Source organism: Leptonychotes weddellii, chromosome 7, assembly GCF_054177405.1.
Source record: "Leptonychotes weddellii isolate Sample4059 chromosome 7, ASM5417740v2, whole genome shotgun sequence".
NCBI classification, from domain to species: domain Eukaryota; kingdom Metazoa; phylum Chordata; class Mammalia; order Carnivora; family Phocidae; genus Leptonychotes; species Leptonychotes weddellii.
The window spans coordinates 86,780,227-86,804,447 of record NC_138375.1 but is presented as its reverse complement, the minus strand read 5'-3'; the positions used below and the strand labels follow the sequence as shown (position 1 = coordinate 86,804,447).

General features: G+C 39.9%; 1 protein-coding gene across 2 annotated transcripts in view; it reads left to right on the top strand.

Moving 5' to 3' along the window:
- Window positions 1-24,221, top strand: part of CMYA5 (cardiomyopathy associated 5) — an 88,679-nt gene that overhangs the window by 26,630 nt on the left and 37,828 nt on the right. For both annotated transcript variants that reach the window (XR_014147111.1, XM_031026558.2), the window contains exons 2-4: window positions 6,920-17,126; window positions 20,434-20,529; window positions 22,254-22,487. Coding sequence is in view for 1 of the 2 variants with exons in the window: in XM_031026558.2 (XP_030882418.2) it covers window positions 6,920-17,126; window positions 20,434-20,529; window positions 22,254-22,487 (10,537 nt within the window). In the remaining variant the exon portion in view is untranslated. The remainder of the gene's footprint in view (window positions 1-6,919; window positions 17,127-20,433; window positions 20,530-22,253; window positions 22,488-24,221) is intronic.

Genomic DNA, 24,221 nt, shown 5'->3' with positions numbered 1-24,221 from the left:
ACTGCCTAATAGCCTATAAGCTCCTCTTTTTTTTTTTTTTTAAAGATTTTATTTATTTATTTGAGACAGAGAGAATGAGGGACAGAGAGCATGAGAGGGAGGAGGGTCAGAGGGAGAAGCAGACTCCCTGCCGAGCAGGGAGCCCGATGCGGGACTCGATCCCGGGACTCCAGGATCATGACCTGAGCCGAAGGCAGTTGCTTAACCAACTGAGCCACCCAGGCGCCCCTATAAGCTCCTCTTAACCTAAGCTATTTTATATTACTTTTTGTTCAGCAATGCATATGATTAATTTTCGGCTTAGGACATGGGTATTCACTTAATTTTTGGTGAAAATATTAATTGTAGAATTAGTGATTATGTTTTTAAGAACTCTTGGTTCTTTTTTAAAGGCCCACATAAAATACCAACAATTTGTATTATAAGATTACAAGCTTGCTTGACATTTTATACTTTAAAAACATGTTTTTCGAAGTTTGCAATATATGAAAGATCAAATGTGACTTTATTATACTGTTATAACTGTTGAAACTTAATGCACTTTAACAGATATAGTAAGAAAAAATCCTATCCATTACCTTTTTTCATTTGGTACACTATTAGTGCACTGTGATTGCTTGACAGTGGAATAAGTCATCATGAAAATCTAAGGCATTGCTCAAAATGATATTCCCATAAGGAATGTCACTTTAACTGTTGGTCAGAAGAAGGGACTGCTCATTCCTAGAATATTAATCTTGAGCCCAATAGAAACAAAATATAATATTTATCTTAGCCTTCAGATACAAAGTTTGAGGACCTGTTTCACTTCTTTAGAAGCATAGTTCTATTTTCTTTAAGTAAAAATGAGAGTACCAATTAAAATAAAGATGATGATGAGATAAGGGAAATCATTATTTTGGTAGCTCTACTTTGAGGGCTAGCCATTTTCCTCTTTAAAAATCTCAATTTGGATATATGTGTATTCCCTTTCTTTGGTTTTCTCCCTTGTAAAATGAAAAATATTATAAGGTCACAAGGCTCTTTCCATCCATGACCAATAATTTAATTTTCAGTAAGTTACTAGTCTCTGTTTCAACTAAAATGAAATGGAAATAAACAGGGGTATCTAAGGAGGCTGATCGCTGCTAAATTGCAAACACAAGAATTTTTTTGATCTGGTCATATTCCAGGACCTTATGCTTCATTTTGGAACAAAGAAGTTAGATTTTTCCAGCACATTTAATAAAATTCATCTCTTGAGAACTGATTTATGCTAATACAACTCACACACACAAAATAAATTTAGAAAATATGTCAGCTCAACAGTGGGATATAAAAATATTATCAGCAAGCTACCAAAACACCATTCAGGGGTTATCACATCCCCTCCTCACTATACAAAGGGGTATGTATGTTACACAATGAAAATATAAATTAGGGTTTACTGGGGGAAATTCAGAAATGGAGAAGTAGCAGAGCACATGGATCCTTCAAGCTCTCATCCCACAAAGAGTCTTACTTATTCAGGGTATAGCTGGATTGCTATAGAAAGAGTAGGGCTCCTGGAGGAGGGTGATGCTTATATAATGCTGAACTTATTTATAGGGAGAAGGGGACATGGAAATAAAAGACAAGATTGAGAACTTTGTCAGAAGATTGGAAACAAAAGAATGGAAATATTAGTACTGAAAAATACAATAACAATGACACATTTGATGGTTGTAGTAGTAGTTTAGACACACCTGAAGAGAGAATAAATGTGCTGAATGATAGATTGAAATAAACATGCAAATGAAGCACAGATAAGGCACAGTGAGAAATTTTAATTTATGAAAAATTGGAATCTCAGACAAAGAGAAAAGGGACAAGGGATAGAAGCAATATTTGAACATAATATGGCTGAGAATTTTTCAAAGATGATGAAAGACATCAATATCCAGATTTAAGAAGCCATACAAACTCCAAGCAGGATAAGATTCCTAAGCACATCATAGTAAAACTTCTGAAAACTAAAGACAACAACAAGATTCTAAAAATAGCTGGGTGGTGGTGAGGAGAAATAATCCAGAATACCTTCAGAAAACAACATTACACTAACAGTTGATTTATCAATGAGACAAGGGAAGATAGAAGACAGTGGAATGATACTTTTTAAAGTGTTGAGAGAAAATATCTGCCAATCTAGAATTTTATACCCTGAAAAGATATTCTTCAAGAATGGAAATGTAAAAGACTTAAAAAAAAAAAAAGAGTAGAGAGATTTTATCACCACCAGATTCACACTAAAGGAAATACTAAATGGAATTCTTCAGGGAGGAGGAAAGTGATTCCAGATGGAATGTTGGAGATGCAGGAAAGAATGAAACACAATAAAAAGATTCAGTATCTAGGTAAGTCTAAATGAATATTGACAGTTTAAAATAGTAATAAAGTTATATCCATGGGATTTAAAAATATTTATAGAATTAAAATATAATTACAGTAGCATGTAAATTGAAATTAAAGTGGTTTAGGGTCTTTGTGTTGTCTTGGAAAAATAAAAATTCCAATTTGTGTTAGACATTAATTAATTAAGGATGCATGTTGTAATCTTTAGGGTAATCACTAAAAAAATAGTAAAATGTAACTGCCAACCTGATAGGGAAAATGGAATAATAATAAATATTCAATCAGAAATAAGGCAAGAAAGAAGAGAAAAAGGAACATAGAATAGGTAGTACAGATAGAAAGCAAAGATAGAAGACTTAACCCAAATATATGATAATTATATTGGTAATTATATTAAGTTTAAATGAACTAAGTGCTCCACTTAAATTATCAGAGTTGATTTAAAAAATCTTTGAGTTACTTATAAGAGACACATCTAGAAGATAAGGATAAGGATACAGAAAGGCTAAAAGTAAAAATGCAAAGCGATAATAGCATGCAAACATTAATCAAAACCAAACTGGTATAATTTAATTAATATCAAAGTACAACTTTATTAGTATCAAGGAATACATAGGCAAAAATCATTATTCAGAGATAAAAGGGACATTTCATAATGATTAAAAGTTAATATTTCTGGGATGCCTGGGTGGCTCAGTCGTTAAGTGTCTGCCTTCGGCTCAGGTCATGATCCCAGGGTCCTGGGATCGAGCCCCGCATCAGGCTCCCTGCTCCACAGGAAGCCTGCTTCTTCCTCTCCCACTCCCCCTGCTTGTGTTCACACTCTCTCTGTGTCTCTCTCCATCAAATAAATAAATAAAATCTTAAAAAAAAAAAAGTATAATACATCACAACCACTTGAGGTCGTTTTAGGAATTCAAGGTTGGTTTGACATCTGGAAATCAATCACTGTAATTCACATTAACAGAATAGAGGATATGGTCATCACCATAGTTGTATAAAAAATGTTTAATAAAATTTAACATTCATTCATTATTTTAAAAACTCTCTCAGCAAATAGGAATAGAAGGAAACTTCCTTAATCAGATAAAGGTTATCCTCAAAAGGAAGGAGGAGTGTTTGGCACTCAGCTCTGGTATCAATCTATTTTTTCCTGATCTAACTCAGACCACTAAACCTTCTCCTTGCCCGTTTCTGAAAGGGGACAGAAAGTGAGCTACATACACAGATCATCAAGATGTGTCTATCTTCTACATGGGAAGCCAAGTAATAATGAGAAGTTTGCTCTGTGAGAATCAGAGGAGAATGAATGAGATGATGTTCATAGCCAATATCCATTAACTATGAGACGCTGATGTATACATCTTTGCATAGATGAGAACACTTGTGTTCTTGAATAAGAAATATATTTCTGAACTCTATGCAGACCATTTCTCTTCTATTAAGGGAAATTATTTTTTTAGACTGAGTGTAATGTGAATCCTTGGGCTGTGGTTTTACACATGCTAATATAGTCATTCTCTGATTCCTGTTGGCTCTGTCATTCTTCTATTCCTTTGCTTCTCTCCAAAAATCCAGACATCCCAAAATACTTTAGGTTTTTCAGTGAGCCAGGCTGATTTATTCATATGTACATTTTGCATATTCTGTGACATTTTCCTGGAATAACCTCTCCATCCTCACACCACCTCCACGCCTCATCCATTTGGCAAACTCCTATTTATTCTTCAAAATCCAACTCAAGTATCTTTCCTCTGTGAAGTCTTCTCTTCTTTACATTGTCACTGTATCTTGCTTGTCTTCTAGAATAGTACTAATCTTACTTGTTAAAATGTTTAGTTCTGTCTCCCTATTAGATTTTTAATTTCTTGAGAGAAGGTTCTGTGTCTTTATATTTGTATTCCTAGTATTTAAGCCCAATAAAAGTTCATTAAATGAAGGAATGAATGAGTGAATGAATAAACAAATAATTGAATGAATCCACCTCAGTAGGGCTCTTTCTTCTTATGATCACCATTTGGGTATTCTGCTAAGCACTCATGAACTCATTCTAGCTAGTAATGAAAACTTCTCTGGTTGAGTACATTAAATTTATAATCAATAATTAACTCTAAAGTGAATTTATAATTGCTTTTATCATACTACTACAATCATGGATATTCAAAATGCTGATTTCCCAGATGCATGTCATAACCTTACTTTTTAATTTCATCCTGCTTCTCTTAAATAAACAAAGAAGAAGGGGTAGAAGGAATTGAAAATTCTGAGGAATAACTTTAATTATGTAAATAGCTTGAAAAAAACATTGTAAAATAAGATTCAATCCAGAACCAAGATAGAGTATTAATTCCTAATTAAGTTCTGTGGTTTAATACCAAAGCAAATAAGTGAGAGCAGAGTTGCCAAGGAAATGGAGAAACTAGTTCTTCCCATTGCTTTCCAGCCCTTTGCACTCATGGCATGTATAGGAAGTGAAATTACTTATAGTGCCCTGGGATAAATGGATGAGGCTGCTTGCTGTTGAAGACCAGCTGGGCAGGGGTTCTGGCTGCCCTAGGCTCTCCCTGGCTGTGGTGAGAATTAAGGAAGTCAGGATCTCAGTGGTCCATAAGCTCTTTGCAGCAGACTGTTGGGGAAACTCTGAGGTTTAAGAAAGGGGAGTAGACTGTAACTACAAGGATTTATGGTCTTGGCGCTCAGCCTGGTCTAACTAGGAAGTGTTTGAAGTAAGCAAGAAAGGCATATACTACTTAAATTTCATAGTTAGGATTGTTTAGGCCAGTGCTTTTCAACTCTGCTTTAGATTGGAGTCACTTAGAAGCTTTTAAAACATAAAAACACAGCAAAGCTGAGATCCTACCCTGGTATAGTTAAATCAGAGTCTCTGTGGGGAGGGGTATGGGATAGCATCAGTATTTTTAAAAAGTTTCCTACTGGTGATTCTAAAATATGTCCAGAGTTAAGAACCACTGGCATAAGCAGTGATTGATGATTAAAAATTATTAGTAAGGGACCTAAATTCTGCATATGTTTTCAAAAAGTTAATAATTAATATATACATATTTATATATTAATACTTAAACAATACTTAATTTAATACTTATACTTCATGGGTTTTTAGCATAGGAAGATTTTTGGTTTTGTTTTTATTGTTGTAGAATGGTATATGCCAGTCAGTAGTTTGTGTTTATTGCAAACTGTAGCCATATTCTTAGAAGGATATAGCCATTGGAGTTTTAATCTTCAACTTAATGCTTATGAAGTAATGGCAAACATGATTGCTGAATTGATCAGGAAGAGTAACACTGGAGGTTTTTAAACTAAGCCTTGAAGAGGAGATAGAATTTAGATATGCAGAAGAGGTGGAGTGAAATGGGGGATAAGAATTGTAAATGCAGGAACAGAATGAACACCCGGGAGGAAGAGGTACAAGAAAATTTCAGAGAAGAGTACTACAGAGTCTGACCAGGGCTCAGTGGCAATGGAAAGGGCGGCCAAAGCCAGCTGTCTCCTGAGGGCCTATGAGAGCAGTCCAAGGAGACCACCTTTTCACCTGTAGCAGTTGAAAATGGCCATGCCCAGGCTCCCTTGGTCTCTAATCCAATGATGTGTGGAAGCTTGATTACAGATAATGTTTACTGAACACTAGCTATATGCCAGGCACTTTTCCTGAGCACTTCATGTGTATTAACTAATTTAATCCTCACAGCAACCCAGAGAGCTAGGTTCCATTTGATCCCTGGCTTACAAATGAGGAAATGTGTAGCCTGTAGGCTGTTTTGGGGATGTCTCTATATTTTCTCTGTATGGCTCTGATCCAGAGTCCACATGATATATTTACTGGGCAGTGAATTATATAGTTAAAACAGAAATGTACAAGGTAGGCATAGGGTGAAGTTGTGTACTCGGAAATAAGGTCAACTAGGGATCAGAAAGTTAAGTATTTTGAACTCTTTTTCCCACAGATATGAGGAATTTACTGATATTTTTTGAGCAAGGAATGGGATGATGGAAAATTTTAGTACAGTAGGTCTGGAAAGAGGAGTAGGGTAGTTAAGGATAGGGGAGGGTGGGAGGTAAACATTAGGAAGCTAATGAAATAAACTAGAGATGACGTGATAAAAAGCTAGGTCAGGGTGATGGTAGTAGTAATGGAGAGGGCACAGATGCCAAGTGCCCATTATGAAGGTCCTGGTGACCACAGAGTGAGCCTGGATGAGCCATGGGAGGCCAGGGGGAACAATCCCAATGAAGGGTAGGTGGTGAACTGAATCATTCCAGCCTGGGATGTGTTATTTTTTATTTTATTATTTTTTTTTTCCAGCCTGGGATGTGTTATTATATTTCATATCCTGACTTCACGTTTTAAATTTTATTTTGCATTCTTACCTATTTTTGATATGGATGGCAATATTTATCTGTATACATTAATTTCACATTAACCCATTACCTAGTGAAAATAGGATATTGACATTACTATCTGTAATTAATATAGTGTTATTTTTATAATAATATGTACTATTATTAATAATATTATTACTTACTTTAGATTATCAGACCAGGATGAAGAGGGCAAGACCAAGCAGAAGTGTATCATATCTGACCCCTCCTTTTCCATGGTGACAGTTCAACGGGAAAATAGTGGAATAACCTGGGAGACCAATTCAAGCAGGTCTTCCACTCCTTGGGCCTCGGAAGAGAGTCAGACTTCTGGTGTGTGTAGTCTGGAAGGGTCAACTGTGAATTCTCCTCCAGGGAATGTTTCCTTTATTGTGGATGGAGTTAAAAAGGTTCGGAAAAGAACGCCCAAGTCAAAGCGTGGCTCACCATCACTGCGTCGGAAAGGCAACAAAAAGAGAAATTCTCTTGAATCTCAAGATGTTCCACCAAACACAAAAGATAATCCTTTAATTTCAGAAAGCCAGGTATTAAGCACCCAGAAAGAGAAGTCATCTACTGGCATTTATGATAAAACGAGAAAAAAGACCACCTCAAATACACCTCCTATTACCGGGGCAATATACAAAGAACACAAGCCCTTAGTGTTAAGGCCAGTCTACATAGGAACAGTACAGTATAAAATTAAGATGTTTAATTCAGTTAAAGAAGAATTAATTCCTCTACAATTTTATGGAACATTGCCAAAGGGTTATGTAATTAAAGAAATACATTATAGGAAGGGGAAAGATGCATCCATTAGTCTAGAGCCAGATATGAGCAATCGTGATTCTAATATAGTTTCTCAAACAAGCAAATTAGTAGGCCAAAACATAGAAGATGATAAGGTAAAAGAGTTTGCTTCACCCTGGAAAGCTGCATCCTCTAAAGGATCAGAGTCCTTAACTTCCTCATTCAGTCGTGAAGATGAAAAGAAAATTTACGTTGATTCTCCACTAAAGGCCGCATCTGCCACCAAGCACACAATTTCCTCTTATGCAAGTAATGACACAGCAGAACAAGAAATACAGCTCATCCCTCCACAGTTAGTGCCACGACAGCCAGGTGATGAAGCAAAACTCCATGAAATGGAGCCTTCCTCTCTTACACCTGATACATCTACAACTGGGTTCCTAGAAACAGCGAAAGAAGAATTTGAGCCTGATTCACAAGAAATGGTAACTTCAGTCTTACCACCGTTAGTGGATGAGGTAAAGAAGGAAGATATGTATTCTGTTGTCCATTCCATTTCATTGGAGGCAGAAAAGGATTCTCTGGAAACAGGTGCACCAGGTCTGGCAGCATCCATCGGGGAAGATTTTGGCCCAGAGACAACAGAGCTGGACCTGACTTCACCAGAAAGGGCAGAACCAGTCTCTAAACAACAACCCCCCCCTCCTTATCGTGATGTCAAAGGAATGGAGGAAGAAAACGTGCCTGAGCCATCCATTTCTCTTTCTGAACCTCTAGTGTTAGAGGAACCAAAGAAAGAAGAGGTTGAAACTTCTCTACCGATAGCTGCTACCCCTGAACCTGAAGATTCTAATTTAGTGGAAGAAGAGATCATAGAACTTGAATACCCAGAGAGTCCATCTATTTCCAAGAAGCCCTTCTCACCATATTTGGCCACTGAAGTGGAGCAGAAAGAAGAGGAGATCCTTTTACCATCACTGAAAACATCCACACCTGAACATGTTGCTTCATCTGAGGAAGAAAGAGAGGAAAATGAGTCTGTTTCTACTGATTCTGCTTTTGTATCAGAGTATTCAGTCCCACAGGATTTGCACCATGAACTAGAGAAGCAAGAAGTTGAGCCAGTTTCTCCATCCACTGTAAAAGGTATATCTGAACATGCAATCTTTTCAGAAGAGGAGAATGAGGAATTTGAGCCTTTGGCCTCTGCATCTGAGTGCTCTCTGTCACCATCTACAACTGAGCAGACTTCTGAATGCCAGTCCCCTCAGTTTTCAGCAGCTTTCTCAGAACACCTGTCCGGAGAAGAAGCTTCAGAAAGTGGATGTTACACACCAGATTCCACATCTGCTTCTGAATATTCAACTCTATCCCAGGCAACGAAAGGGTCACCGATGAAAACAATTGACCTAAAGTCCCCATTAAAATCAAAAGATGTTTCTGAGCACACGATTTTGTCAGAAGAAAAGAAGGAAGACACTGGATTGTGTTCCCCAAATGTGGCCTCTGTCTCTGAATGCTCTCTCTCACCATCCACAGCTGAGCAGACTTCTGAATGCCAGGCCCCACTGTTTTCAACTGCTACATTGGAACAGGCAGTCATGTCAGAAGAAGAGGACCTAGGAAGTGAGGATTTCACAGCAGATTCAACATTGACTTCCCCAAATGCAGTTCCACCAAATGCAACACAGGAATCCCCAAAGGAAATAATTGATGATGTGTCCCCATTAAAATCGAAAGGTGTTTCTGAGCACACGATTTTGTCAGAAGAAAAGAAGGAAGACACTGAATTGTGTTCCCCAAATGTGGCCTCTGTCTCTGAACGCTCTCTGCAACCATCCGCAGCTGAGCAGACTTCTGAATGCCAGGCCCCGTCATTTGTAGCTACCCCATCTGAGCATATTGTCCTATCAGAAGAGACAGTAGAAATTGAGCGGTACACACCCACCTCCACCTCGACTTCTGAATTTTCAGTACCACCATATGCAACACCAGAATCACAGGAGGAAGAAATTGTCCACAGATCCCCTTTAAACCTAAAAGGTGCCTCCTCACCCACGAATTTCTCAGAAGAAGAGCAAGACATTGGACTTTTTTCTCCAGACTCAGCATTTGTGTCAGAATTCTCATTTTCACCCTATGCAACTCAGGAAACGGAGAAAAGAGAATTTGAATGTGATTCTCCAATATGTTTAACATCACCATCTGAGCACACTATTTTGTCAGATGAAGACACTGAGGAAGTTGAACTTTTTTCTCCAGACTCAGCATCACAAGTTTCAATCCCACCATATAGAATCCCAGAAACAAAGAAAAATGAATTTGAGCATGATTCACTGGTAACTGCAATATCTGCTTCTGGATATTCTGGCTCTTCAGAAGCAGATGAGGAAGACACTGTGCCAACAGCTGCCACACCCATACCTGAGCACCTTGGTTCATCTCAGAAGCAACAAGCCAAACCTTCCCCTTCAATGTCTGCACCCAAAAACTTGAGTCTGCCATCTTCAACAAATAAAAGAGAGATCACAAAAGTTGAGCCAGATGCTCAAACAACCTCAGTGTCTGTATCTGAATATCTCATTTTGACACAGCAGCATATAACTCAAGCATTTCCAGAACCCGAGTCTGAAGACTTGATTTCACCATATTCAACCAATGAAACAGAGAAGGGAGAAATTCAGACTAGTTCACCAGTAGCTGCAACACCTGTTTCTTTACCTGCACAATCATTTACAGTAAGGGAAGACACCAAACCAGTTTTGCATTCATCTCAATATTCAGTTTCACCTGATTCAGTCCATGCACTTCAGAAAGAACAAGAAGCCAAAGCATCACTCACTCCAAAAGCTGCAAATGAACAGATGGCTTTGTTAAAAGTTAAAAGTAAGGAAGAAATTGTGCCTGATTCTCAAGAAGCTACAGCACATGTATCCCGGGATCAAGAAATGGAGCTTCAGCCTCCAAATGTTCTAGGGTCTGGGATGAAATATTCAGTTCTGCCTGACTTGGTAGATGAGCCAAAGAAGGAAGTGAAACCCAATTTAGCTCCCACTGTGACATCTGAACTAGAACAGAGAATGTTGTCAGAGAATGAGCCTGAGGTAATAAAACCATATTCACCTCTAAAGGACACGTCTTTATCTGGACCTGAGATTTTATCTGCAGTAAAAATGCAAGTGAAACACGACTCTAAAACAGCTGAGACATCTAGAGTGTTGCATTCAGCTCCACCAGGAGTGCAAGAGGAAGCTGAACATGGACCACCCGCACCAGAATTTTTGGAAGAAATAAAGAAAGAAATTGAACCCAGTTGTTCAGTAACCACATCTGTAACTAAGCATGATTCAAGCTTACCCAAGTTAGGAAAAGAAGAAACCCCAACAGATTTATCTTTTACCACCCCTATAGAACATCCAGTCTTAACAAAAATAGAAAAGAGTGAATTAAGAAGTGGTTTGCCACCACTGGTGACATCTATAGATGAGCATTCACTTCTTCAAGAAGAAAAGGTAGCAAGGAAAATGAGTTCTTCTCCCACTGTAACTGCTGCATCTGAACATCCAGCTTGGTCAGAAGCAGAGAAAGAAATTAAATTTGATTCACCTGCAAGAATATCCTCTCTATCAGATCATTCTTTGTCCAAGGTAGAAACTGAAGAATTTAAACCTGGGTTGCCAATAACCAAAGCATCATCTTCTCAGCTTTCAGATGTATCTAAGGAAGAGAGGGTGGAAAATGAACAAGGTCTTTCAATTTCTTCAGTCCTTGACTCTGAACAACTGGTTTTATCACAGAAAAAGAATTCTGTGTCTGCCTCAGAGGTGTCAGGGCCTGAACGTGTGCTTTTGCTCAACCAAGGTGGTGAGGTGAAGAAAAAAGAAACTGAACTTGCTTCTTCACAAGACATGTCACCCACACCCAAACATATAGTTCTGAAAGACAAAAATGAGGAAATGGAAAGTTCTTCTCCTGAGTTGGAAAATTTAGTGTCAGCAGACTTAACTTTGACCCCCAGAGATAATAAGAACAAACAGACAGTGGAGCCATCTTCTACAGCTCAGGGAGATTTCCTGTCAGAAAGACAAGATCTTGCTCTGGCGGAGCTTTCTTTGGAACTTGAAAAGAAAGACAAGCCACACCAAGTATCAGAATTACCAAGCACTGAGTCAGAATTCACTTATAGTTTAGGTGGGCAAGATGGATCCGTAGATACAAAACAAATAAAATCTCCCATAACCGAAAGAGAGGATTCTGTCTTAGAAAAGGGCCTTGCCGAGCTTAGGAGCAGAAGAGAAGGAAAAGAAGAAAACAGGGAACATCATGTGTCAACTACAGTTGACCCTGAAATTTCAGAGGTTTCATCATGCCTAAGGAAGGAACCTCAGATTCAAGAAATTAAATCTTTCTCCCCCAAGGTAGTCAGCTTAGGGTCAAAAGAAGCATTGACCCCTCTAGGTGAAGGAGACAGCCCCAAAGAACCTCAACCACATACCTTTTCTTTAAAAGGATTATCAGAGAAGTTGAACCATTCAGCTGACATTAAAACGGGAGAAAAACAAGAAATAAGCCCATTACTGTCAACAGGAAATTTGAAGACACAAGTGATAGGATATATTGAAACAAAACTAAATGAAGAAACAGACCAACCAAATTCATTCTGTGTGCCCCAGAGTGTAACAGAACCATCAAAGATTGTTTCTTCTGACCTTGTGGAACAAGAGAAGCCTAGAAAAGCACTTCATTCAGATCAAGGTGTTAAATTACCTGATGTAAGCATGTCTTTTGCAGATAAACAAGATCTAGGTGTTAAACAATTTTTATTTATGAAAGAGAATTTGCCTTTGGAAGAATCAAAATCATTTATCACAATTGAGCCTGCAGATGTTAAAGAAACACAAATGCAAGAGGCCCTTTTTGTTCCAAAGGATGAAAGCTGGATGCTGGAAAAGCCAGAAAGGGATCTGGCAAGTCAACATGAAGAAAGAATACCGGGATCTGTGGAGCTGGGTTCCTCTGGCAGTAATGATTTGATGACAGGGCAGCTCAAGGCCGCTCTGCTGGATAAAGACCATACATGTGAAACCAGAAAGCAGCCTCTGCCACATTCTGCTGAAGAATCTCCTTTATCATTACGAGAGCCAGTATCTACTCTCAATACCTCCAGTGGTGACATAGAGACCTTATCAACTAAAATTTACTCTTCTGAAGAAATAAAGCTGGCTCCCAAACCAAAATCTTTCACTCCAACTGGAAATGTAGAGAGAAATGAAGCAGAGGGGAAGCAGATCTTCTCTTTTGTGGGGAATGAAAGTTTGATACTGGAGAAAACAAACACAGAATTTTCCAGGCCTTGCAAAGAAGGCAGCCAGGAAGAAATCAAACTACCTTCTGAAAGAATCCACCAAAAACCAGTGTCTGACCCATCAAGGGAACAGATCAAATCAGAAATTATTCCCTCTCCCACCAAAGCAGCCCATTTCCTGGCAGAAGATTCAGAACCTGCCTTGGGCAATGAAAAAGAAGCACACAGGAGTATATCTCCTTTAGCTGGAGAGAAGTCATTAGAAGAAGCAAAAATGATTCAGTCAAAGGTCGTGGATGATGTTAATGAGAGAGGGAAGCCAGCATCTGAAGTGAATATTCCCACACCAATAAAACCCCTCTCCTCAAGGCAAGAAAATGAAGAACCCCAACCCGCAGAGCCACCTGAGGTGACACAAAAGTTGCCTAAGAAGCCAGAGGCAGTTGAGCGAGGCCTTTCTGAGGAGAAGGGGAAGAAAGGAATTTTATCTTTCACATCATGGATGTCCAGTTTGTTTTTTGGCTCAAGCACTCCAGATAAGAAAGTTGCTGAAAAAGATTTAGAAACTCAGCCAAGTCCATCTGCAGAAAAAGCAGTGCCTTTGACAGAGTCTGAAGGAACAGCTTCAGCTGACTCTAATGCAACCGAGAAACCAGCTGATCGTCTGTTACCAGAGGCAAAACTTAAAATTGCTGAAAAATCCAGAGGCACTTTAGTTAAATCTGGTGAAGGCCAAGACTTTGAAGAAAAACCCACATCTTTATCAAATGTAGCAATTTTACAACAGCCAAAATCCAACTTTGAGGTGTCTAGTGAAGATTATGGGAAAAAAGAAATTCTAGACTATTCAGAGGAAATGGACCTAAACTCGGTAGTTTCTTCTGCGGATGGTGAGGAACATCTTGAAATTCAATCTCATTCTCCCATGGGTGAGAAATCCATTGTGGGAGAAGTGCAAAATGCGGTTCCTCTTCATATCACTGATAGTAAAAGAGCCCAGAAGCCAGAAATTTCTGATCCATCTAAATGGAATATTTCTATTCTTAAGAAAGAGCCAAGAAGTGATCAAAAAGAAAAATCACTCTTTTCATTTGATGCAGTAGATAAGGTGCCACAACAGCCAAAATCAGCTTCATCTAGCTTCACAAGTAAAAATATCACGAAGGAATCGGAGAAGCCAGAGACAATAATTTTGCCAGTAGAAGAATCTAAATGCAGCTTAATTGATCTGGGTGAAGAGAGACCGAAGAAAGAAATGCTAAAACCTACTTCCTTGAAAACTTCTGAAGAGGAAACAAAACTCAGGTCTGTTAGCCCAACTGAGGAGAAAGGTGACTTGGAGACCAGATCATATTCCGTGGCAGAAAACAAGGTGCTGGCAGAAAAGCCAGAAACTGTGGCCCCATTAGAACTTCGAGATAATGACATAGGGAGGGCACAAATTGCACATGGATCTAGCCCTATTAAATTGGAAGAATCAAAAGCTGCAACTGTGCTGCAGCAAGTCTCCCAAAATGAAGACCACAAAGAAGGACGCACAATAATGAAGCAGGAGAAAGAAGAAAAACAAAAGCTGTCACAAGTATTTTCAGAAGGAAAGCAGCAGCAGGAAATTCAGCCTTATTCTGTGAATGTAGTCAGGCCTATGCCTGAAGAATCAGGTATCTCCTTATGTCCTCCTTTGGATGAAACACAGCCATTTTCATTAGTTAAAACCATATCAGTTACTGAAAAATCAGAAACTATGCTCTTGGAGGGTCACCCAGAAATCAGGGAAACAAGGGCAGTAGGAACTCAACCACATCCAAGAGAAGAAAGTAAAGTTTTGGTAGAGAAAATCAAGACGTTCCTTCCAGAGGATCTTCCTTATCATGATGAAAGAGATAACTACTCTTTACCTAAGGAAGGCAATCTGATATTGGAAAAGTCAAGCAGGGATATGGCAAGTCACAATGAAGAAAAGGGACAGATCACAGCAGCAGAGCCATTGAAAGATGGTTCAATAGATATCACAAAAGAAAGTATGAAACAAGGATCTCCATCTAAAGAATCTGAAAGGATTTTAGATCATCATTTTGATGAAACAAAGAGCTTAGAAACCCCACCATATTTGTTGTCATCTGCAAAATCACAAACACTTGTTTCAGGAACTTCTCCAGAAATTAATACAGTGAAGAAACAAGAAATGCTGGGGTCAGAATTGACTCCAGATAGGCATACAGTCCATACTATCCAAACTTCTGAAGATCTAACATCTGAAATGTCTAAGCAATCGGTTCTTGCTTCAGAGCAGCATATGGAGGCTGTGGAAGATGCCCACATATCTTCAGCAAGTAGCAACTATGCTCAATTTATAAAGAATGCATCAGCAATCAATGCTGGTAGAAGGGTTCCTGCTAGAGAAAGATCCAAGGAGCCTGAAGACACATATGTGAAAGATGAAGACTTCACAGTGACTAGTAAGCCAGCTGGACTTTCAGAAGATCAAAAGAGTGCCTTCAGTATTATTTCTGAAGGCTGCGAGATATTGAATATTCATGCTTCTGCATTTATTTCTTCAGTTGATCAGGAAGAAAGTGAACAAATGCAAGATAAGCTAGAATATTTGGAAGAGAAGGCTTCATTTAAAATTATATCCCTTCATGACAGTAGTGAGGCCGTTTCTTGCCATAAAACATTAAAGAGTAAGTTAGAAGATTCTGATCAAGTTACATCACTGCAAGACAATAAACAAAAGGAAGCTCTTAACATAAAACGGGAGGTAGCCACAGATTCAGAAACTGATGATTTCAACTTTAATCAGCCCACAGCTCCCAGTGAAGAAGATTATTTTGAAAAATATACATTGATTGATTATAACATCTCCCCAGCCCCAGAAAAACAAAAAGCTCCATGGAAATTAAATGTTGAGGGGGAACTCCCAAAGGAAGTTACAGAAGATACTGTCTCTTTCCCAGAAAGTTCAGAGGAAAGTGCCTTGGAATATGACTTGGTGAAGTTAGATGAAAGCTTCTATGGGATGGAGAAGGACTACAGCAAATTATCTCACCCAGAGACCCAGAAGCCTTTGGATATCCAGCCATCAGCTGACAGAGATGCCTCAAAGAGCATAAATAGAGAGGTGGACTTAAAGTCACCGGGGATGCCTTTATTTGGTGCAGAGGAAGGAGTTTTGTCACGGACCCAGATCTTTCCTACCACCACTAAAGCCATTAATCCCGAACTTCTGGAGGAGCCACCTGCATTTGCATTTTTATACAAGGATCTGTATGAAGAAGCAGTTGGAGAGAAAAAGAAGGAAGGGGAGACAGCTTCTGAAGGTGACAGTGTGAATTCTGAGGCATCGTTTCCAAGCAGGAATTCTGACACCGATGATGGAACAGGAATATATTTTGAGAAGTACATACTCAAAGATGACATTCTCCATGACACATCTGTATCTCAAAAGGACCAAGGCCAAGGTCTGGAAGAAAAAGCAGTTGGTAAGGATGATTCATACCAACTGATAGCTGCAGAAGGGGAAATTTGGGGGAGGTTTGGAACTATTTTGGGGGAGAAGAGTCTGGAAGAGGAACAGAAAGCTACTTACAGGGAAGGAGACTCAGTATGCCATGTGGAGACCCTTGACAATGAAGCTATGCAGGGGAAAGCTCCCATCACTGAGGAAGTCACAGTGGTTACCCAGAAGGTAAGCTATGCGGTTCCATTTGAAGACACCCATCATGTCCTGGAGAGAGCGGATGAAACGAGCAGTCAGAGTAATGAAGCAGCAAGTGCAAGTCCAGAAGTCAGCCTGAACATCCCAGTACAAGTGTCCTTCCCAGAGGAAGAACTTGCATCTGGCGTAACTTGTGTTCAAGAAACACTGCAAGAAGAACCTAAAATAATGATCCCACCTGAGCCAAGTGAAGACAGACTCTGCAGTAGCCCTGTTCAGGATGAGTATGAATTTGCCGAATCCCTGAATTATGAAATGGTTGCTCAAGACACTTTATCAGAGGAACTGTATTCAGAATCCACGCCTGAAGATGTGTTATCTCAAGGAAAGGAATCCTTTGAACACGTCAGTGAAAATGAATTTGTGAGTGAGGTAGAACAAAGTATGTCTGCCAAACAGAAGGAGTTGGGCAGAGAGAAGACAGAACAAGAACAATTGTCATCAGAGTCAGCAACTGAGAAGGAACAGAGGGAACCAAAAAAGTCCCAGATCGACACATACTGTTACACTTGCAGAAGCCCAATTTCTGCTGTTGACCAGATGTTTGGCATGCACAAGGACCATGAGGTTGCAACACTTGATACAGCGATAAGTGCTGTAAAGGTAAAAAAGATTTTAAAGCATATAAGTACATAATAATAATACATTTAATTTCTTTTCATATTTCCTCAATTTAAAAAAATGACCAATATTTGATATCTTCATATTTAGGGATAATAGTCTGAAAGAAAGCTAAGAATTCTTCCCTAGGCATTCAGTTAAGATCAATTTGACAAATGTTTATTGGGTATACACTATGTGCAGGCATTTTTCTAGGTTCTGGCAATAACAGTATAAATAACACAGGGTCACAACCTTTGAGGGGTTTTATCTTATGGCGGTAGCCCTTAACATTATCCAAAAAAGCCAAATAATTTTATTTTTATTTTTTGTATTTTTTAAAGATTTTATTTATTTATCTGAGGGAGAAAGAGAATGAGAGAGAGAGAGAGAGAGCACAAGTGGCGGGGTTAAGGGGGAGGCAGAGGGAGAGGGGGAAGCAGGCTCCCCACTGAGCAGGGAGCCCGATGTGGGGCTCGATCCCAGGATCCTGAGATCATGACCTGACCTGAAGGCAGCCAGGCAACCAAGCCAAATAATATTAAATTGAAAAATATGCTTTTGAGCATAAAACACAATTTATTTTCTACTATCTACACTATCATTCTTTAGAAATACACATTTATATTACACTGAGCAATTTTATTGCAAGTTTTATAAAATATTCAATACAGTCATTTTAAATTTTGGTTTTCTCCATATTTCCTTTGTGTATAAAATTGATATTAAAAATGGAAAACTTTTGCATTCTTTCTAGTCTATAGACTTCCAATGTTAAAATGTTAAAAAGTTAGTCACAACAATATCCTTATGCATATTATTATAAATACTCTACTTCCCCAGAGATACTACTATAAGTAAAGCATTTAGTCTTTGAGATTCTCATGTACTTTTAGTAGCCTACTAACTGGAATTCCCACCCTTCTCTCTTCAAGCCATCCTCTAATACATTAGCCAGAATGACCTTAAAATGCAAGTATTCACAAGAACTGAGCACTTACTATGTGCCAGGCACTGTGTTAAGTTCTTTATATATAAGATATCTTTTACTCTTCATAACAAGCCTGTCATCATCACCAATTTGCAGATAATGAAATTGGTGCAGATAGGTTAAGTGATTTGCCCAAGGTCATGGAAGACAGACTACGATTGGTACCCGGGTCTGTCTGATGCCAGAGCTCATGCTCTTGACTGTATATCCTTATTGCTTGGCCCAGTGCCTTGCTAATGGTGCAGTTTGCAATATGATTATTCAATTAGGTCACTGTTAAATAATTGTTAGGCTCATTTTGATTTTAAAAAAATGACATATTAGAATGTTGGCATTTTTTTCCCCAGAAAATTAAAACTTCTCAATTATCTAACATTGGTTCTGTTTCTCCAGGATGAAATTTTGTTGAAACTTTACCTGATAAAGTTTGGGGGTAGAAGATGGAGCAATTTTTTTTTTTTTTAATGAACTCTCAGGCTTCTGGATGCTTTAGCACTGGTGAAATGTGCCCTATTCTGTGATGACAGTTGGTTTTGTTAACTGACAACTACTGGGCACTGTCAGCAGAAAGAAGACTAGATTTTTTTCAGCTTTCTTAATTACGTTTTATTCATCTCTGAGTTTAAGAAATTAAAAAATAATTCTGTCTAAATATTATCAATTTAAAACAAATTTCAAAAGCAAGGAGATATGTCTCCTGATTTAAAACCATTTTAAAGTTTTTTCCCTCTGACCTTCTCTAAACAGTATGACCAAAAAAAAGGAAAACTAGCTCACTAAAGCCAAAGAGACCTGCTTTGTTTCGCTAAATCAACTGTGAAGAGTAAGAGTTGGTTGGCAAACTTATAAAAATTAGAGATCAGGGGCGCCTGGGTGGCTCAGATGGTTAAGCGTCTGCCTTCGGCTTAGGTCATGATCCCAGGGTCCTGGGATCGAGCCCTGCATCGGGCTCCCTGCTCTGCAGGAAGCCTGCTTCTCCCTCCTCCACTCCCCCTGCTTGTGTTCCCTCTCTCGCTGTGTCTCTCTCTGTCATATAAAAAAAAAAAAAGAAAAGAAAAATTAGAGATCAATTTCAAAAGTTATAACTTGAGAATTCTCTAGCATCTTGTGAGTAGGCCATTTGTGATTGTTCAGGAATTGGTAGCTACGTTTATAGATCACCCAGGTCCTTACTTCTCCTCCCCTGCCATTCCCACTGTGGTGGCTTATTTTTTGTTACTTAGCTTCTTCCTTTACTCTGTCTTTTCTTAGCCTTTATTGACCTCCCATTCCATGTGCTAATCATTGGGAATGAAAACAAAAAGAAAGGAAAGTGTACAGCATTGTGGGAGCACAGTGTTCTGAGAAAGGAACCTTTTGGGAGCGAGCGAAGTGGTGGAGTAGGACTGGGAGGGTTAGGGAAGTTGAAGCTTGGGTGACCTTCAGTGAGATAGAGTTTTTCCAGCAATCAAGGGCACGGAGGACATTCTAAAGATAGGGAATACCACATGAAAAAGCTCATGGGTGCGAAAGAGTTCAAGGAAAGATGGGGCTTGTGGAGAACAGGCAAGGGCTATAGAGGGAAGCTGACCCCAGGATCCTGAAGGGGCTTCCATCCGTGTAATTTCTCCATCATTCTGTGGATGGTGAACCAGACAGCTGAAACTTTGTTATTTATGTTGTTTCTTCTTAAGGTGTAGCGGGATGGATTATAGGTGGGTTTATAACTACGACTAAGATAGCTATCATCTTCCCCTATCATCCATACATTTTCTAGTTGGCTGTCGCTTCTTGAGTGTTTTAACCCTTTGAGGGTTACTAGAACCTTTAGGTCATTGTAGACAGTTTTCATCATTTGGTATGCTAAACTTCTGGCCTGGTGACATTCTGATCACCTTCTCAGGGTCAGGTGATCCAGGCCTATCTGAAGCCATTGGTACAACTATGAGGAGACCATTTGGATATGTAGGACCAGCAAAAAGTCTGCAATCTTAGAAAACAATATATAAACATCGAGGCTTTACTAAGGAGAAAGAATTCAAATCCATAGCTTACTAAAACAATATGCTTTGAACTCATCTATTCAATAAGTCTTTCCTCTTGCATGAGAAAATAAACTTTCTATTGCTCTCACTCACAAACCTCCTAATTGTTTTCATACAGAATTATCTAGTCAGTTTAGATAAAGCAGCAAAGAAAATTTAAAGATTGATTTGTAAGTAAACATGATATAGTAAATCTCTACCAAATATACTAAATTTATAAGGAAATTAGAGCTCACTGCTTGAAGTTCTTTTCCCAGATGTCATATGCTAAGCACATCTTAATTTTTTTCTTCAGGTCCAATTAGCAGAATTTCTTGACAATTTACAAGAAAAGTCCTTGAGGATTGAAGCCTTTGTTAGTGAGATAGAATCTTTTTTTAATACCATTGAGGTAAGTTACCATATCCCTTTTACTTTGACTTGGTTTGTTCGTGTCATCACAAGGAAATGATTCTGAGACAGAACAATCTGAATTAGGGATTGTGTGTACATATGTGGTTTGCCGTTGTTGGTTTTGTTCCATTAAAAATGAAGGTCTTTAAAGTCTTCCATCTGTGTGTCATCAGTGAAACTACTTCCTTTCTTTTTTTTATTAATTTTTTATTGTTATATTAATCACCATACATTACATCATTAGTTTTAGATGAAGTGTTCCATGATTCATTGTTTGTGCATAACACCCAGTGCTCCATGCAGGAAACTACTTCCTTTCTAAGGATAAATGACTTGCCCTTAAAAAGATATATGCATTTTTTGGGTGCTTCCTATGATAGGGCAAATGCTTTGCATGATTTATCCAATTTAATCCTTACAGTGACCATACAAGACAAGACAATTTTTTAAATTTTTTTTTTAAAGATGTTATTTATTTATTTGACAGAGACAGACACAGCCAGAGGGGGAGAACAAGCAGGGGGAGTGGGAGAGGGAGAAGCGGGCTTCCCGCGGAGCAGGGAGCCCGATGCAGGGCTGGATCCCAGGACCCTGGGATCATGACCTGAGCCGAAGGCAGACACTTAATGACTGAGCCACCCAGGCGCCCCACAAGACAAGTGTTATTAATATTGTTCCTATTTCATAGATAAGAAACTGAGAGTTAAGTATATTACCCAAGGTCATAGTAAGTTGATAGTAAGTTGAGAGCCAAAATTTGAATTGATCTGAATTCTTATTTGCTCCACCATCCTGTCCTTTACCGACTAGCTCTGCAGAAATGCTCAAAGCCACTGCCAAGTGTCCCATGCCCAGGACAAATGAGTGTCTCTCATGGTACCACTGCCTTCGATGAATTCATGCCCTCCTAGCTGCTGGCCCCTGCTCCCTCCGCAGTGAAGGGAGGTGGGGGGCAGTGCTCCAACCATATGCAGAGATGGCCCAGGCATCCTCACTTGGTCACTCAGAGGTGGCAGAGGGGGCCCCGGCAGAAGGCTGGTGCACAGTTTCCCTATCACTAGGGCAACTCCGTGTCCTAGTTTGCTTGAGAGGGGTCTGCTCAACTTCTGTTGTAGATCAGTGAACACCTACTAATTATTTCTAGTATCCCCCACCAAATACCTGTTTGAGTGAGAATGGTGAGACATCTGGATTTGTCCAGGTGGGCAATACAGTTTCTCCTCCTGTGGTAGAAACTGCCCTTCCCTGGAAAGCTTGTGGATGTAGCATCCTGTCCAGTGTCCTGCTGCTCCCTTCCTCACTCTGTGATTTTCATGGAGTGGCGAAATGGCCTGAAACCCTCTCCACCACCTGAAGGCCAGGGACCTTCATTCACTGTGATGCCATTTTCAAGTTTTATCCTGTGTGAATGTAAGTGGGCAAGTCTTCCACACAAATCTCTTTTTTGTGTGTGTTTCCTTAACTAAATCCTTCCTGATAATACTCTTACAGCGAACTTTACTGCAAAGCTAACTATGGCCAAGAGGGTTGCTGGGTTGGAAACTTAGACTGTGCCCATAGTCTATGATTCTCTTATCAGGACACCAGAGGTCAATTATTTGAAAGGCTGATGTTTCTCTTAAGAGAAAAGAAAAGAAAAAAAGACATGAAAACAAGACTTCTTGTTTCATTCAGACTTGAGTTTTTTTTTTTTTTTTTGGCTTTGTTTTATTTATATTTTAGGAAAACTGTAGTAAAAACGAGAAAAAGCTAGAAGAACAGAATGAGGAGATGATGAAGAAGGTTTTAGCACAGTATGACGAGAAGGCCCAGAGCTTTGAGGAAGTGAAGAAAAGGAAGATGGAGTTCCTGCATGACCAGATGGTCCACTTTCTGCAGAGCATGGACACAGCCAAGGACACCTTGGAGAGCATCATGAGAGAAGCGGAGGAGCTCGACGAGACCGTTTTCCTGACTGTAAGCACCAGTTCAAATGGGCCCAGACACTCTGCATCTGCTATCCTTACCCAAGTCTACTTTTAGAATTCACCTTTCAGTATTCCCCAAGATCATTTTTTTTTAAAGATTTTTTTATTTATTTGACAGAGAGAGAAACAGCAAGAGAGGGAACACAAGCAGGGGGAGTGGGAGAGGGAGAAGCAGGCCTCCTGCTGAGCAGGGAGCCCGATGTGGGCCTCGATCCCAGGACCCTGGGATCATGACCTGAGCCGAAGGCAGACGCTTAATGACTGAGCCACCCAGGCGCCCCTTCCCCAAGATCATTTATAGTTCTGTGCAGGGTTTATATAATTCTGATACTTAAAAATGATTAGGGCATGCCTGATACCTATGGGAAAGGCCCAGAAAAATCCTTAAAGTCTTTTTTTAAAAAAGATTTTATTTATTTGTCAGAAAGAGAGAGAGTGAGCACAAGTAGTGGGGGAGCAGCAGGCCGAGGGAGAAGTAGACTCCCCAGTGAGCAGGGAGCCCCATGAGGGACTCGATCCCAGGACCCTAGGATCATGACCTGTGCCGCAGGCAGACACCTAACCGAATGAGCCACCCAGGAGCCCCAAATTCTTAAAGTCTTAACAGACAGATCTAGCTGAAGGACACATGCAAGTCAGGTCACAGCATCATCCATTCACTCTGTCACGTAGATTGGTCACCTTCTAAGACGGAAGGAAAGTAGCCTGAAAACCTTATTCATGCCGTGCTTTCCCTTTGGGTACCAGCCTAATCTCCCAGTGCCAGGCGTCCTCAGGCTGGCCTCGGGGCCCGTCCTCTCCACCCCTACTCCCTCATCTGAAGTGACTTCTCAGAGGGACCTTTCCCTCCGGGCTTCAGCAGGTGGCTGAGGGTAACATTCTAGTACACTTGCAGCATGCGAAAGAATGACGTAATGTGATGCCTCTTTCAGGTAGCACGTGGATGTTTTTGTAAGAGTCTTCCTGGGGACCAGATTCCCTAATTCAGACAAATACCTTGTGGGCTGAGATTCCCCTGGGTGATCCTCAGATCGCACCACAGAGGCAGCTCTTTGCTCTCCTAATTCCCTAGAACATTCAGTAAGATACTGGTTCTCCATGGAACCAGGATTAACCAGAAGTGGTGTAGGCCGATCCCACACCTAATTGTCAAACTGGAGGAAAGCACCATCTTATGATGAGCGGGGACCTCCCTTTCAAAGTTCCCCAGTACTCCCAGCTCTCTAGTAAAGTCTGGAGATAGAGCAAGGCAAAATGGAATAATGTTAGGCTTTTGATTTGTACATACTTCCAGCCAGAACAAATCTGAGTGAGATGGACATGACATCCTCAAGAGAGAATGAAAATCATTCAGTTGCTTTATGTTTAAGGCAAGGCTTTGGTCTTTTAAAATTAGGCACCTCTTGGGGCGCCTGGGTGGCTCAGTCATTAGGCAGTCCTCTGCCTTCGGCTCAGGTCATGATCCCAGGGTTCTGGGATGGAGTCCCACATCTGCTCCTTGCTCAGCAGGGAGCCTGCTTCTGCCACTCCCCCTGCTCCTTCTCTCTCTCTGTGTCAAATAAATAAATAAAATCTTGGGACGCCTGGGTGGCTCAGTTGTTAAGCATCTGCCTTTGGCTCAGGTCATGATCCCAGGGTCCTGGGACCGAGCCCCGCCATTGGGCTCCCTGCTCCGCGGGAAGCCTGCTTCTCCCTCTCCCACTCCCCCTGCTTGTGTTCCCTC